We start from the raw sequence: 15,869 nt of genomic DNA on the forward strand, positions 1-15,869 counted from the left end.
GTGCTATGCCACCTCTGCCCTTTTTTTCCTGARCAACATAATTTTCCTGGACACAAATATAACTGTCTTTGTAAATGTTCTTGGCATCCAACTTGATTTAAAGGAGCAAAAGGTCCATATCATATTTACAGGAGTTTACAAGTTTGTGTTGTCATTTGAAATTTTCACAGATTCTACAGCCCATTGTGTAAGGTTTTGGTGAGGGGAGGGGGAAGAGATAAACTTCAGATAAACTTCATAGGACTTTGTCAGAATTAATTTTCTCTGGTACTTTTATCAGAATAAAATACCCCTGATCTTTCAGTGTCTTTCTCCTACCAGTATTTCTCCTTCCACTTAGGCAGATATGCTAGATCAACTAATTTTCTACTGTTTTTTCTAATCTCCTGTGACTTGTTCTTCACTCTTAACTTTTTGTGGTTTTTCATACTTTGGCCATTCTGTGACTGCATGGCCTGCATTTTCTATCATACAATTCACAGCATTTTCCCACCCTACTCCCCTGGAATTGTAAAATATTTATTTTGACAGACTGCCTCTTTGTTCTYGTGACCATATCATATTTAYAGGAGTTTACAAGTTTGTGTTGTCATTTGAAATTTTCACAGATTCTACAGCCCATYGTGTAATCCAGAAGATTATTTRCAGTCCATAAACTGGCMMGAGAACATCTTGTTTTTTCAGGCTGGAAGAATGGACAAATGCATGCACAAGCTCAGTGGCAATCCGAGAAACCCTGTGTAAGAAACTGTTACTCCAATTCTGTCCGTGTTTGTGATCCCAGAGCCTTCCCTRGCAGCTGCCTCGGGAAGATAAAGCTGACACTGAAAGCAGCCAGGTAGGTGTTAAGAAGGTGATTAAGGGTGCAGTAGAACTTCTATAGGAACAAAGAGTGATTGAAAAGAGCGAGGATAATTCAGTCTGAATAAGGTGAATAATAGGGGTTTGATTGAAGTGRGAAGATTAGTAAGAAATGACTGCTGTCTTCCTTTTAGCTCTATCTCCATGTATGAAGTAAGGAGATAAAGTGAAATTAAAGGACAAAGGATTTTTTTTGCCTGGAATATAATCAATTCATTGGCATTTTCAGGTGGTCATTGAAGCAAGTCAGAAGCTGATTTTAGCAGGCTTTTAAGGATTCATTAACAGCAATTTGTATATTTGTTTTCTTTTGAGTAGTTTGCAGAATGGATAAAACAGATACAGGTTTAAAAGCAAGGACTTTGAGTACAATGGCAAATAAAAAATAAGMAGTGTATGAATTAAAGAGAATACATTCTACTTGAGCTCCCACAATTRTTTATGGCCACAACAGTGTTTTTTATTGCCAGAGTGAGACAATATGGTTATTTCCATCCAAGTTTWTATATAAACACTTTCCATTTGCTCTTCTCATTGATAGCAATTTGAGTAAGATTCATCTGCTGGAACTTAAGCACTTTCAGGGCAAATATTTGCAAATATTAACTCWTATGTATATTTCAGTAAATGGCTACCGACACCTTCAGGACGTAATTTGTATTCTTTGGCGCAGACGTCTAAAACAGGTCAGATGAACTGTGTTCTACAGATGAACTGTGTTCTGCTGCACATTATTTCTAATTGAAAAAAAAAAAAGCAGACAATACTTACATGCAAATAGCTACAAGGTAAGCATGAAAATTTAGGACAATGAATGTTGTGTTAATCATTGCTAGTTGCTCAAAACTGTGTTTGATAGTTGCAGCCTTGCAAAATGTTAAGAGAGATAATCTACAGCCACTTCTACTTGGGGTCTCCATTCCATGAATTCTTTTATATTCCCTCCTGAGAAGGTRCTATTACAAAATCATACACTTTTTATCATTCTTGAAGATGTGTGTGGAAAGATTCCTCTGTTTTTATCACAAAGTTTTAAAATGGGACTATTTTTGGCCTGCTAAGATTGTTATGTACAAGGCTTGGCTTTTTTTGGCTTTTAGAATTAGGGAATAGTATGTTTAAATGARGCAAAGTCTCTGTGACTTTCCAGTTTCTCCTAATCCACATGGAGTTCTCATGTAATGCTAATCTGTAGACTGTAACTCAGTTCTATGGAATATATCTCTGCTCCCTCAGACAATATCTGATATTTTGAGACTGAATCTCTTTCTTCACAACAGCCCTTTTCTGTCTCCTGTTCATGATGGGAAACTCAGAACAGATGTAGATGCAATTTGACTCTCTGTGTTCCACCAGAATGGAGGTGCAGATGAGAGCCTGACTCTAATGGGTGCAGGTGGCCMTCTGCCAGAGGCATTTTCAGTGTCAACTCGTCCATGTTAGCTCAGACATGTGTGGTCATTTACCTGATATATTTTTTGTGTGTGCCTGGTTGTCTCACAGTCTTGGCAGGTTCATCTCCTCTCTGCTCCCATGTATTTCATGAGTGCACTGCATTTTCTGGGTGGGAGCAACCTGTTCCTCAGTGCCTCGTGTGTCCTGCCAGGACAGAGTTTACTGGGGCACTGCTCTGCTCTGCTTTCCTCACTGAGGTCCTGCAGAAAAACTCTGGGGTTCACAGAGGCTTAAGTGACTTCTCCAAGGCTGCACAGAAAACAGAAGCCTTGTTATAAGGATGCAATTAATACACTCGGAGCTGAATGGTTCCTAACTGTGTGTAGATGATTATTTAATCTGTWGTTGCAGGATTTTGCCAGCATTGATGCATCTTGAATTCAACCTTTTTTATCCTTCAGTAGTAGAGAATTAATTTTATCTATTAAACACAAAAGTTTGGCATATGAAAAGTTAGTAATTTAAGCATTTAGATGAYTTTAAATAGTCAAAATTTATATGCCCTGGATGAATAGAAATGTGAAATTAGATAAGATTTCTCAGTTATAAAAGAGAATAAAAGCAGAGAATGACAAATTGATGTATGAGAAGCAGTATATGAGATTTGGCTGATAAATTATCTTCTGATATGTTAATGAATTCCACATAGAGAAGTTCACAATATGATGATTTATTGAGATTTCAATAAAGTAAATTAAAAATTGAAAGGTGATCTGAATGAAAGAATCTCCAGGAAWCTTTTGAAAAAATAATTAGGAATTTGAGCTTTTAAAAAGGCTATTTATAGACACAGACCTTTATACTCACACATACACACATTTGCATTTTAAATAGATACATCTGAAAAATCTACTGATGATACAATTCTCCTTATACTTACATGGAAATAAAAAAATGTTAAAATACTTATTTAGAAATATGTTCTGCACACTTGCATACATTAAAAATATTCGTATTTAGTGCCAGCTTCTTTTTGACTACCTAGAAAGTCCTGCGGGCTCCCTTTACAGTGATGAGTAAAGATAATACACGGGCATGCAAAAAATATTTGAACAAATAATATACTTGTGATTAAAACTTAGTTTTAGTAAAAACAAAACAGGTAGGTAGGATTTCAAGGTAAACTAATTCCCTAGTGCTCTTTTTTTCTCTTTTGCTTTCACACAGAGAACACAAGCAACTATGTAGGAAAAAAAGGAAACTATTGCTGCAGCAGGAAAAAGTAATTGCAGCTGTCAGTTCAGCCTGCTACTCATTCTAATTAACTGGGTGCAACTTATACAGACAGGAAGTGTCTTTAAAATCCAAGAACAGCYACCACGGCTTTATTTCTTCTGAAAAAATACTCTTAATGTCTTAGTATCTGATTCAACATGTTGGGCTGCTAATGTTCATAGGAACATTTCCTATCATTAAAAACGTATTTTATGAAATAAATTTGTTTGCAGCATAATTCCTATAATACAGAATATTTCCAAACCCATCAGTATTCTAATTACATTACAGTGAGTATTTAAACACCGTTTAATCTTGAGAGGTAAAAATCATCTGCTATATCTGCAAACAACAATATAATGGATGAGACAGCACACAGTAAAATAAGTTTTTGCAGCATTTTCCCTGGTTAAACTTGCATCCAATTTGAGTACTGCAGAAGGAAGTCACAGTAAATTAACAGCTGGCTRATAAGCCTGGAGCTTTGAGGAGAAAACTGCTCCTTCCTCTTTACAAAAAGCTTGGGGAGAAAAGAAATGTAGTGGCTCTTCAGTTATTTGGTTGCAGTGATTGAGGTAAGGGTAACAGAAATAGATGAGAATTGGATGGAGGAGAGATTAGGATCTACAAGCAAACACTGCTGGCTTCCAGAGACTAGAAGAGAGTCTCACACTGAAATGTTTTACAGAGGGTCAGAGTACAGGTATTTGGTTGAGGATAAACTAAAAAATTATCATGAAATTGTGGCTTCCCAGCTCTTTAAAATAATTGATCTCTCATTTGTTGATGGGCTTATAAATGCAAACTGAATGCCATTCCCATCCATAACAGAACTGCTGACTTCTCGGTATTATTCATCAAAAACCAYACCCATGATGGCTATCAAATCAAACATTTATTAAATTGTGCCATTTATATTTCATTCTCATATGCAGAATGTCTGACAGTATTGGAGCATTAATACAGACCTAACCTGGTTTAACTCCTTTGTTGTRTAAACATAGAGCAAAGATGCATGACTAATAGCAAAATCCATATGAAAAGTGCACAATCTAGAGAGCTCTATAGKGCAGAGATTGAGAATTTGGATGAATATTCTCATATTCTTTGAGAATATGTTGAACATATTCTTAAAAGAATAACATCTCATTGCGAGTAAAATAAAAAGAATGTAAGGAATATGTATCCCTGGTTATAATCAACAAAAGAGTATATTCCCATGACAATAAAAAATTTTCTGTTTACAGAGTTGGATCTAAATCTTGTAAATTCCTACCATGATCCACAAATTTGATTAAATTATCAGAAGAATTTGGCTTTGAATTATGCCATTTGGTGTAAAATAAAACAAGGATCTGATGAGTAGATGAGGGCCCCTGYGATTTATAGCTGTTTACCTGACTACCTTTTGCGTTATCTCTCTCTGATCCTGCAGATCTACACAGTTCTCCAGCTGACAAGCTAGAAATAGGAAGTGTGTGATCAATCTGTCTCCACTTCGCCAACTCCCATGTTTGCAGTTCAAGTACCAAGGTAAATGCTCTTTTTTCAGCTATTGGGAATCTGGAAATATATTAGTGTAAGTATCTTGCCTTACTCTTTTTTAATTAAAGCGTGTGCTTACGTTTTCTAGTGGTAGAAAGATAAAAGCATGGAAATGTGAGTCTAGAGCACCCTGAAGGCTCAAACAATAGATGGTTATTTCAAACTGTTGAGCATAAAGAAACCTGTGATTTTTCTTTCAGTCTCGCCTTTCTTTGGTACTGGTTTATTTTCCTAAGCTACCTGGGATGGCAAATGGTGCCAGAATACTTCTGAACCTAGTCATTTTCTTGCCTTTTTTTACATTGTGTCTCRCAGGGAGAGACTTTCTTATGTGGAAAGCACAATCTGACTTATTGAGAGTTTGAAAGGGAGATGGCCTGAGTTACCATCAGTATTATTTATATCCTGTTGCAACCAAACAAGACTTGCAGTTGCTTTCCATTTATAAGACTGAAATACATGATCAAAAGGTGAGACGAGCTGCAAGACAAAGGCCTGCAGATTTAATTTGTCCTGGTGGGTTTGGGCAGGAGCTCTGAAGAAGGTGCTATTCCCTGGTTGGTGATGAGGTGCCATCCCCGAGGGCAGCAGGCTCTGTGCAGTTGCTGAGCAGAGGCTGCAGCACAAGGACCTGAAGCCAAGGGGGGATTTCATGGCTATGAAAATGAGACCAGGCTGTGTTTGAATGCCCTGATGAGAATCACGGGGCAAGTCTTTGTGAAATAGCAGACAGATTAATGAAATACACGTGGCATGTTGGCCAACTTGCATAAATGGTCTGTTGCCTGGAGCTGGTTCACTGTGAAATTTTGTGTTATTTTTGCAAGGAGAGATCAGCAGAAGGGAGCGGGGCTCCTCACAGTGTTTTGCAATCTGTCTCAGCTGCCTGGTAGCCCAAGGTTTGATATTTAGATGTCAATATTTAAAGTCCCAGGAGGATTGCATCCCAAGTGCATTTTTGAGCTTCTGATGCCCKGCATTCCATTTCAATCTTGATGGTTAGGAGGGAGAGATTTGGGGCCTGAGGGCTTTATGAAATGATCCAGCTGAGAGTATACAGTATATTCTCCTCTGGAGCAGTGGCTGTTTGGAATTTTTTCTCTCCAGAGCTCAAACGTGTGATAAATTTAGTATATTTAAATATATGTTTTCCACCTAAGCTTTGCATGGCATTATTATTAGTTGTAATTATTTAACTGTTAGTAGTTRTGATTTAAAGTAGCAGACTAAGGAAGAAAGACTGTGGGATTATCCTACTCATATTAGAGTCATCACTCTTTGCCTTGGACATTGGTTATGAAATATTATTAATTGGATGTTTTCAGCTTACTTTCCAGTATGCTTAAGAACCTCTAAGAGACTTGTATGATTACTTATTTTAAGTCATAAGATACTAAATACTTCAGACAAATAAGACTTTTATGCCCTTCACTTGTAAAATGCACAAAAGGCRGCTGCTAAACATGCTGAGACTCTTTTGCTAGAGGTGTCTTTATTAATCCATCTGTATTTCATCTGTCTGTCATAACTACAGGAGGAAYAAATCCAAATTCATCCCCACATCTGGTGAAATGCTGGCAGGTTTACTTGAGCAAAATATAACTGTACCCAAGGTCCTACTGAAGACACAGGTAGTGTGAATTAAACATCAGAATACAGAATCCAGATCAGGGGTCCATATCTGCAACTTCAGCTCAGGTGTTTCATCTGTAACAAGGAGGGGTTTTTTTTCTGGTCTAAGGCACAGAATCAGGCTACAATTTGTTTTGTTTATTTTGATCTTCCTATCAATAAGGTATTGGAAATGTTAAAACATTTATTCAGTCTTCTCTCTTGCACTTTTGGCATTGCATTGTACTATACTTACATTGGTTAGACACAGTCTTATAAAATGTTTCAAGCAGTGCTTCGCTTAAGGCAATTATGCAAAGTTTGGTGGTTGTTCTTGCCCAGATTATTACCACTAAAAGAGCATTGCTGCATTGTATTTCCTCAATATTCAAAGACATCTAAATGACCATCAGTGAACAGCAAAGAAATAGTAACTGAACACAATTTTGAATMAACAGCAATAAAAAAAATATTTTAGCAATTCAGATAAAGCATTTTCTAAAGTAAAATGCAACTGCTTAAAATAATTTCTTTCTGTCGTTGTTAGCATTGAAAATACAATATTTATTTTAAGAACTGGTGGCTTAATCAGCACTGAAGGCATGTTGGGAAGTGTTAGAATAYATTCTGTCATTTGGCTCAGCTTTAGGCAATTATACATGTAAATATAATTACKATGGTATTCTTTTTTTAAACGTATTAGTCTCAAGTTTGAGATGAATGAATCTGCTGCGTGTTTTCTTGGCACCTTTTTGAASTGAATTAATCCGATATTAATTTATTTTAGATGTGCCAGAAGCATCATCCTATTACTAATAAGTGGAAATAGACAGCAGGAAATGCAGGTCCCTTCCCAGCATTGCCAGAATGCATCTCTGTGTGTATCCAGCAATCTGGGTGATATGTTGACAGAATGAGGCCAGCGATGCAAATAAAGGAATTCTCCCCCTCYTCTCCTTGCAGTTTATTGCTTGTCATTGACTAACTCACTGACTAGAATTTCTACAGAAAATTCAAACTAAGAGACAAACAGCTTCTTTATTAGCWTTACTATCAAATGTTTAATTTGGGATTTAGGTGATAGGAGTATTTATGTTTCCAAATATTTAATTTGGTTTATCAGCTGCCTAAGACTGAAGCAGGATTCTCTAGGTATATAAATTTCAGGCTGGATTCTTAATACAAATTAGAGTAGTTTTACTGCAATTGCTGTAGCAGACTGTCATCAGTGTCACTTTACATTAGTGGAACATGAATCCAAATGCTTCTGTTAAATACCAAATAAATACTTTTTTTTTTTAAATGGAAGGTGATATTTATAGCCTGTCCCCCCCAAATATCTTTAATTATGCTGCTATGTGTGTTAGGATTAGTTGTTTGGTAATCTGATTCCCTGACAGCACAGTGACAAAATATATTTATTTTTGCAAACCACAGCGTATGTTTCAGCTTTTACTGCTCTCAGATCAGAAAAACTCAATTTAAGAACCAAACTATTTACTCCATATAAAAGAAAAGCCAGAATTCATTAATAAATAAAAAAACAAACAAAACAAAAACCCAAACAACCAAACCCAAAACTCAACAACATCAAATCAGAGATAGTGGGTGACTGGYAGGAAAATTGCATTTATGTGAAATAAACACTCTGGGTTTTAGTATTAAAGTGAGGTAACATAATCCTGTTCCCTTTGATCATAATACACAAATGATCRGAATAGGGAGTCATACAAGCATATRAYTGTACCCAATTCTTATTTGATAAAAAGGAGACATGGACGAAGGACTCTAAGRAGACAGATAACAAGCTTCTCTATTTTCTGGCTCATTGTATCCAGTAGGTACAGAAAGCCAGATCAGTATATTTTATTCATACTTACTTGAGTAGCTTTATTTATCTAGGATAGTTACCATCTGTGAAAACCAGTGCTTTGGACAAAAATAATGGAGGACACAGAATCTAGTAAGAAAGAATAAATGGGCCTTCCAAATKTAGTTTGCTGAAAATATTGAAATCAGCTGGCAAAAGGGTATTTCTTGTGAAAATATATTTTCAAGGGAGAGATGAGAGGGTGTAGTRCAAGGCATAAAGAAACTAAATGGGAAGTGAAAGATGTTTTAAAGCTGCTAATGATGTAACTTTTGAATGGAAATACTTAGGACACTGAAACCAAGTATTTTTAACTTCTTAGATAAATTTGAATTTTAAAATTCCACATTGGGTGATAAAAAATGTGGCAGAGGATTTTACATTGACACTCATACACACAAAGRAAACTAAAACACAGAGAAAGTTTATTTTTTAAAAGTGTGAAAGGCAGTTTTCTCGAACCCTGTTCTGGTGTGCTTTCTGTGTGTAAGTAGGCCCTAAGTATATTATCCCCTGGCTGTTTTCCCCTCAGATAATCTGTGCATCTGTTTCATTCATTTTGTCATAGGTACACCTGACAAAGAACTTCAATCACATAAACCCTGGCTGCTTGGCAAACACATAAGTAATACAACAAATGGTAAGTTACAGATAAACTTATATATAACTGTTGCCTCTGGTTTGGTATGCCTTCAACAGCATCACTTCAGTGCACAGCTGCAGATTTTGCCTGTTTTTGTTTTAGACTCAGTGTGTTTTGTAAGCTGTGTATGATGCATGAGTACAACTACAGCATATGTTGTTTATGAGCCCTTAATCTTTTCTTCACTTGAGGCAGCAACGCCCCCCCACAGTTTGCCGCGTTCCATCTGCATCACTTGTCTTGAATTGTAGATTTGTATCATGGCAGAGTATAGAAAAGGTATCTTCAATCTTCTCATGACAGCTGCACAGCATTTTTCTAGGCTGACAGTCCTTGTCAAATCAACAACAAACCTGCTGCATCCAGTGCTGCTGATTTTCCATGAGGCATTTTAAAATGCCCAGCGTTTAGTGAGGACAATTTTTACTTCCCATCCAATTTACCACGGTATCACTGTGGAATTTCACCCAAGGACAAGCAGAATATACTCAACCTGTCCTACAGCACTGTAGTACTCCCTAATAAGGTGAAATACAGTGTTTTGAAAATGTATATTCATGTATATCCCTAATAGCCTAATGAAGGTAAAACACATTCAGACATGTAGAATACCTCACTAAATCAAATCTTAGTCCTGTGCATTTTCTAACCAGGCCAATCATAATTTTCATTTGTAATTGTGCCATATTGTGTCAACAAATATTTAGCAGAAGAGGGTCTTTAGCTCAGGTTTTATCATGTTCTAATTGCCCTTGTATTATTTTTTCCTATTGCAAGTTTGGCTAATATATCCCTAATATATCTGTCCTGATAWAGAAATGTTTTTCAGTGAGTACTGTAATAAATTGAAGTAATAATCTTAATTCTGTCAGGATAACTCTTTACTTTTACTGCAGGTGGGCTCAAACCACCTTTTTCTCCAAGAGGAAGCAAGATAAAACTGGAGAAATGGCCTTTGAGAGAAAAACTGTATCCCTGGTCAAGAGTTCACATGAAGGTACTTTTTTTTAAACACTTACTGAGAAGTTTTTGCAATGGCACTGGAAGAATATACAATGTAAAAGTGTAAAACTATTGCATCAGAAAATCGACCTCATAGTACTTGTTACATGGGTTAATACAGGAGAGTCTGCATTTTGAATTGAATCTATTTTAACAGAAAACTATTATTTTTATCAGCCTGTTTTAGTCTGTTGTATTTTCCCTAAGTAGCAGATTCAACTTCAAGGACTAATTTATGCATTGCAGTTCTGTGAGTGTCTTGGTTTCCAAAATGTTTTCAGGAATTGTGGTAAGCTCATGTCACTGTTAATTAACCTTAAAGGCAAGACAATGCAATTGCTCTGTAATCACAGAATGATAYTACAGAGGTTTTTTAGCCACTGTTGTTTCTAACTTTTAAATTAGTTTTAGGAAATAGCAAAACAATTTAGTAAGTCACACTGAAACTTGAAATAATCAAAGTGGAAACTGTTTGGCCAGTAACTAAATATTGCTCATTAACTACTGATAATTATTAATGTGCTAGGCAAATTATTACAGATTTTATTTCCAGTGTGAGAGCTGGTCAAATCATCATAAATTCTACAAAAGTCTTGCAAATGTAATTTTATCATTTGTTTCAGATGCTGCTAAAACCTTTGAAATGACTGCATGACTTCTTTAAGTGACCTTCCAACATGAAATTTACCTCTGCAAACACCTGTTTGTATCAGGTAATGAGATGAAATTTCTTTGATGACCAATGTAGAGTGTAGTAATTTCTGGTTTACTATCAGTTGTGCAAATTCATGTAATTTGTTGTGTTAATTCATATGCAATTTCTTAAATTGAAAACTGTCTTGTTTATAAAATCTTTATAGCGAYTGTAAGCCTACAGTTCTTCCCAAAAATCTGACTAGCTTTGAATTCTAAGTGTCAAAAACAGAGTACTTTTTATTTCAGTATTACTCAAGTATTCCTCAGTGGATTTTCCATTAAGCTGCTCTGATTCCATTCCTGAGCACGAGGGAAGGAGGGTTTTCTTAAAGACTGTAGGAATGGAGAAGGTCAGGACGGCATGAAAGAAGAGTATTTTTCACACCACAGAATTAGAAACTGATTTAAAGTTTTCAATGTAAAATTACAGTCTGACCTCTGTTCTGCAGAGGTTAAATTGCRTGTTTTTTGACCCTTTACCAAAACAAAATTTCTGATGAAAATCTTGATTTACGTAAAATCAAACCAAACCAAACCAATCAACCCCTCACTCAGACTACATTATGCTTAATACACTTCTTGTGATATTAGTAAACTCTAAAATGATAATTAAATTCAATCCATCAACTCTGTTCTTCCCCAAAATGCTGAGCAGGAATGAGGAGTGATAACAAATCAAATAGATATATGCATCACTAATCCATACAGCTCAGCTCTCCTTGAAATGTAAATTCCAGAAAGGGACTTGCATTTTCAAGGATGCACACAGCTTCTGCTAACYGGTGCTCCTGCATTCAGCTCATTTAAAGATTAGCTGTAAACTTCAGAGAAGAAAGAGAAAGACTTGATGCCTGCAAGCATAAATATAGAAAGACATTAGAGTTTTCTCCCTTCCTTTTTCTTTGAAGGCTACAAAATTTAATGTGGCATATAGACACGTGAATTCTTCAATTATTAGCATCTACCTGAAACTTTTGTTAAAGTATACATTGTTTTCAAYTTTGTTTCTTGTAGGAAAAAAAATAAGGAAGAGAGGGGGGGAAAAAGAGAGAGTTTTGCAATGTATAAGAAACAGTTATATATTTCTATCTGATATAAGCTGYGTTTATGTTGCTCCCTTTGCTAATGAATTTCTGAAATGAGTGGACTGGAAGGAGTTGTGTTTATCACTGAGATCGCCTTTGTCAGAAAGAACCAGCTGAGCCAGACAATACTGGGGATCTGGATTTGGGTGTTCTGTTATCAGACAAAAGTGCTGTGTCCACAAAATAAAAAGAGTTATTCTGATACACAATCCCACTGTTAATTCAGAGTTCAGAAATTGTCTGGTTTAGCTTTTTACTTGATGAAAGACAAAGAAGACACTGCTAGACTGCACAACTGTAATTATTACAGTTTGCCTATCCAATGTCCTTGTAGAGATTGTAGAAGACCAGCATAAACATCCTGTTCTTGACTAAGTTGAAACAAATATATTTGTATTTCCACAGATTTTTATTGACATTTTACTTCTTAGAGCCTGCATCAGACCAACATTAATGATTGAGAAACCACAATCTCAGAAAAAATGGCAGAAGTAAAAAAGATTTGAGCCATCTATACAAATCAGAGATGTAAAAAATCATACTCCAGAAAGGTAATTTCAGAGATTAATTTTATGCTAATGAAAATAATTTTCTCTCATATGAACATATACAAGTAGTGGAACAGATAAAGAATAAGATTTATTATATATTTTTCAACATTTTACATTTATTGAGAGAAAATTTGATGAARGCTATTTCCACATGGTCTGAGTCTGATTCTCTCCAGCTTCAGAAGAATACTGATACCTGCCTAAGTAGCTCTCTCACAACTATTAGAAGCCTAAAATTCAGCCCTAGAATGCATACCTTTTGGTCTGGGAAGTGGGAGAATGCCACGGGACGAACTCCTTTAGGCTGAGCAGTGACCTAGACAGAGGGCATAGATGCAGGACCCTCACCAGGGTTYGGTGGAGTCTGATGCTTGGAGTTGATTTTCTTCTTTGGTATTGATATGATAAAACATTTATATGAAAAAGGAAAAAAGATCAGCACAATGGTGTTAAAAAAAGAAGAAAATAAAATCCTAATGCAGGGCTGCAGATGGGTGTGGTTCTTCCATATAACCTGAGAATGTCATACTGAGCATACTGAACTGTGTCTGAGGAATGTAACATAGCAAGAGGTTATTTTAATGTTGAGAGTATCCCATGGTCTGCATCAGAAATGTAAAAATAAAACTGCACCATGCTTCAGGGGGCAAGCAATTTTTTTTTTCTTTAACAAGAGTCAGTGTGCCAATGGAGATATATAAACTAAATTCAGGAGAACACTAGTAATCACAGGTACAAATATAATTCATATGGTAGTACTATGAGCTTTTCCATTCAGGAGCAAAGTGAAATAATTTATATAATCAAATATTGCATATCAATCAAATACAGTTTCTCATATTAATAACTTTTTAATTTTTTTTTTTTTAAATATAGAGTATCGGTGTTCCTGGGATATTTTAATTTCTTTACATTCAGAACTCTCACTTTAATCTTCTTCAAACAGTTCATGTTCTTACTTTGGAGATAATTTTTGCAAACCAAAAAGAGTGAGAGTGTGGTTTAATACTAATTATATACAGACAGGTAGCTTCTAGTTCACCTATTCAAAATTACAGGTGAAATAGATTCCTTCTATTATTAATTGATTAAATACTTCAGCATATTAAAGAGGATGAATTATTTATTGGAGCTACTATATATGCCCCTGTTTTAACATACAGTTTAAACTTATTTCATGAAAAATTCTAGAAATCAATACCACTATCATGTGGGATATAAAAAATACTAACGACAAAAAAATACAGAACAGTCAGAATAACATTTCCAATATTTACATTTTTTACAGTTAGATGCATTTTTCCAAAACAGCAGAAATCTTGTAGAGAAACATCTTTGCTAAGTCTGCTGAAGTTGATGTATTTGCATGATGAAAGACCAGAATATGACTCCCAGTAGTCATACAGATACATAAAACTTATTTTTTCCAACATAAAGAGTACMATTTCAATGAGTCAACAGATGTCTTATTCCAATGAAATGTATAACCAGTATGTAAATTCTCATAATACGAGTCTTTACAGTTCAGAAAGATATGCCTGAAAGTTTATCTCAGCCCCTTTTTAAGAAACATTGATCCCAAATGCGTTAATGCCAGTCAAAGGAATGATTAACCATCCTGTAAAATTTTGCATTGTGCTCTCTGAAGTAAGAATACAGTTGCTCTAAAACAGTGCTGTTAACAAGAGGATGGGGCCGCCCTTTGGATTCATGTAAACATCTCTCCCTCCCGTCACTTCTAATGCAGTAGAACCCCTTGGTTTGGTTAAAATAAAAATTAGAAGACACAATTCGGGAAGGAAGATTTAGAAATCTTTCAACTTTTTGTAATTCAGGAAGAGGGTCCTTGATTAAAGTATTGCCATCCACTATGTGAATCTGATCCAAGCTGAAATGCTTAAGCCACTTTTCCATATGGACATCATATAGACTTCTCTGAATAGCTTTGTATTTGGTATTAAGCACTCCATTCTTAATAACAATATCTTCAAAAAGCTGAACAGGCTTGTGGCTTTCTACTCTGTTGTAATATACTTGGGTATAGTCAGATATAACTCTCTCAGTGGGATCTCTTAGAATGAGCAGCAGTTTAATGGAGCTATTCATGTCATGAATTCTTCCTGGAGCCTGTGGTGATGTAAAATAGCCTGGTGTTTTCTCAATTGTAATTTGATTTCCGTAAGAAAATGGCATCAGATTTCTATACCASTCTATTCCTTTCACGTAATTTTCATCCCAGTCAAAGAAGTGGACTTCTGTAGCTGCTACYACAATGTTAGGATGGATATCCAACATTTCCAGCAAAGCCCTGGTCCCTCCTTTGCGAACTCCTATGATGATTGTCTGAGGTATTTGTCGGCTYGTGCCAGGAGGTCTCACCTGTGCTGAATAGTGTTCGCTTTTATTGCTGAATAATCCCACTTGTGACTTCAGTGTTTCCAGCAGGGCCCCATTGTCAGCAGGAGCACCCCGAGCATGAGTCAGCAGAAGGTAAGCTGACACCAGGAGGAAGGCCATGTGGAGAGGAATAATTATTTCCAGATAATGTTTTGCTCGACTAAGGAAAGAACAGGTGAGCCCCCTCTTGAGATGGTTGGCAGAACCCGTGGTAAACACACACCAAGTTTCTGAAGCATCTAAAAAATAAAATAAGACAGGTCAGTGTTTCTAAACTCATCATCAGTTGAAAATTCAGCTCACAATTCAATTCACCTATCTAATTTGTCATCCCATTGGAARATTGATAGAGAAGTTATAGAAAATTTGTAGGGAAATTATTTGTTTTCCCTGACTCTGTTTCAGAAGGACAAAACCCATGTGTTGGGTATTTTTTTTTCTCCTTGCCATGAGCGACCAATGATGGATACTGACCTTTCAACAGCCTTTATTTCTTCTAAGCAGAAGATTATAAGTGTTGACCTAATTTTAAATGGTTGACCATTTGTTGCTTGCTTTGATTATCCTAATTATCTTCCATATATACCACATACTTCCCTTGTTATAAATATTGCACCCAGCGTGATAATAATAATTCCAGAGGATCTTTGAATGTCAATACCTTTCCTTAAATTCCTCACTAGAATAATATATTCTTACACAAATAACAGACCTGGATGATGATGCCACCATTTGTATTCTAGTGAGCTGTGGACCACACGAAAATAATTCTGCTTACTTAGACACAGTAAACAAAACAGATATAGGCAAAGTTTTGGAATCTGAGCCCTTTAGAGCAGAAAACTAACTGTGTCAAAGCAAGGGTAAAGTGGCTGAGYTGGAACAGTGTGGGGAAAAAACAAAATATTCAGGGTGGATGGATTCTTTGCAACCATCCA

General features: G+C 35.9%; 1 protein-coding gene across 1 annotated transcript; it reads right to left on the reverse strand.

Annotated features, from left to right (window-relative positions):
- Positions 1 to 13,399: 13,399 nt before the first annotated feature.
- Positions 13,400 to 15,162, reverse strand: LOC130581278 (heparan sulfate glucosamine 3-O-sulfotransferase 1-like). Its single transcript, XM_057379307.1, has one exon. The coding sequence runs from the start codon at positions 15,049 to 15,051 to the stop codon at positions 14,122 to 14,124; it is 930 nt and encodes a 309-aa protein (XP_057235290.1). The 5' UTR covers positions 15,052 to 15,162; the 3' UTR covers positions 13,400 to 14,121.
- Between the last annotated feature and the right edge of the window lie 707 nt (positions 15,163 to 15,869).

This window comes from Malurus melanocephalus, unplaced genomic scaffold (assembly GCF_030028575.1).
Source record: "Malurus melanocephalus ecotype Western Australia unplaced genomic scaffold, MMel_1.1 scaffold_12, whole genome shotgun sequence".
Taxonomy (NCBI): Eukaryota; Metazoa; Chordata; class Aves; order Passeriformes; family Maluridae; genus Malurus; species Malurus melanocephalus.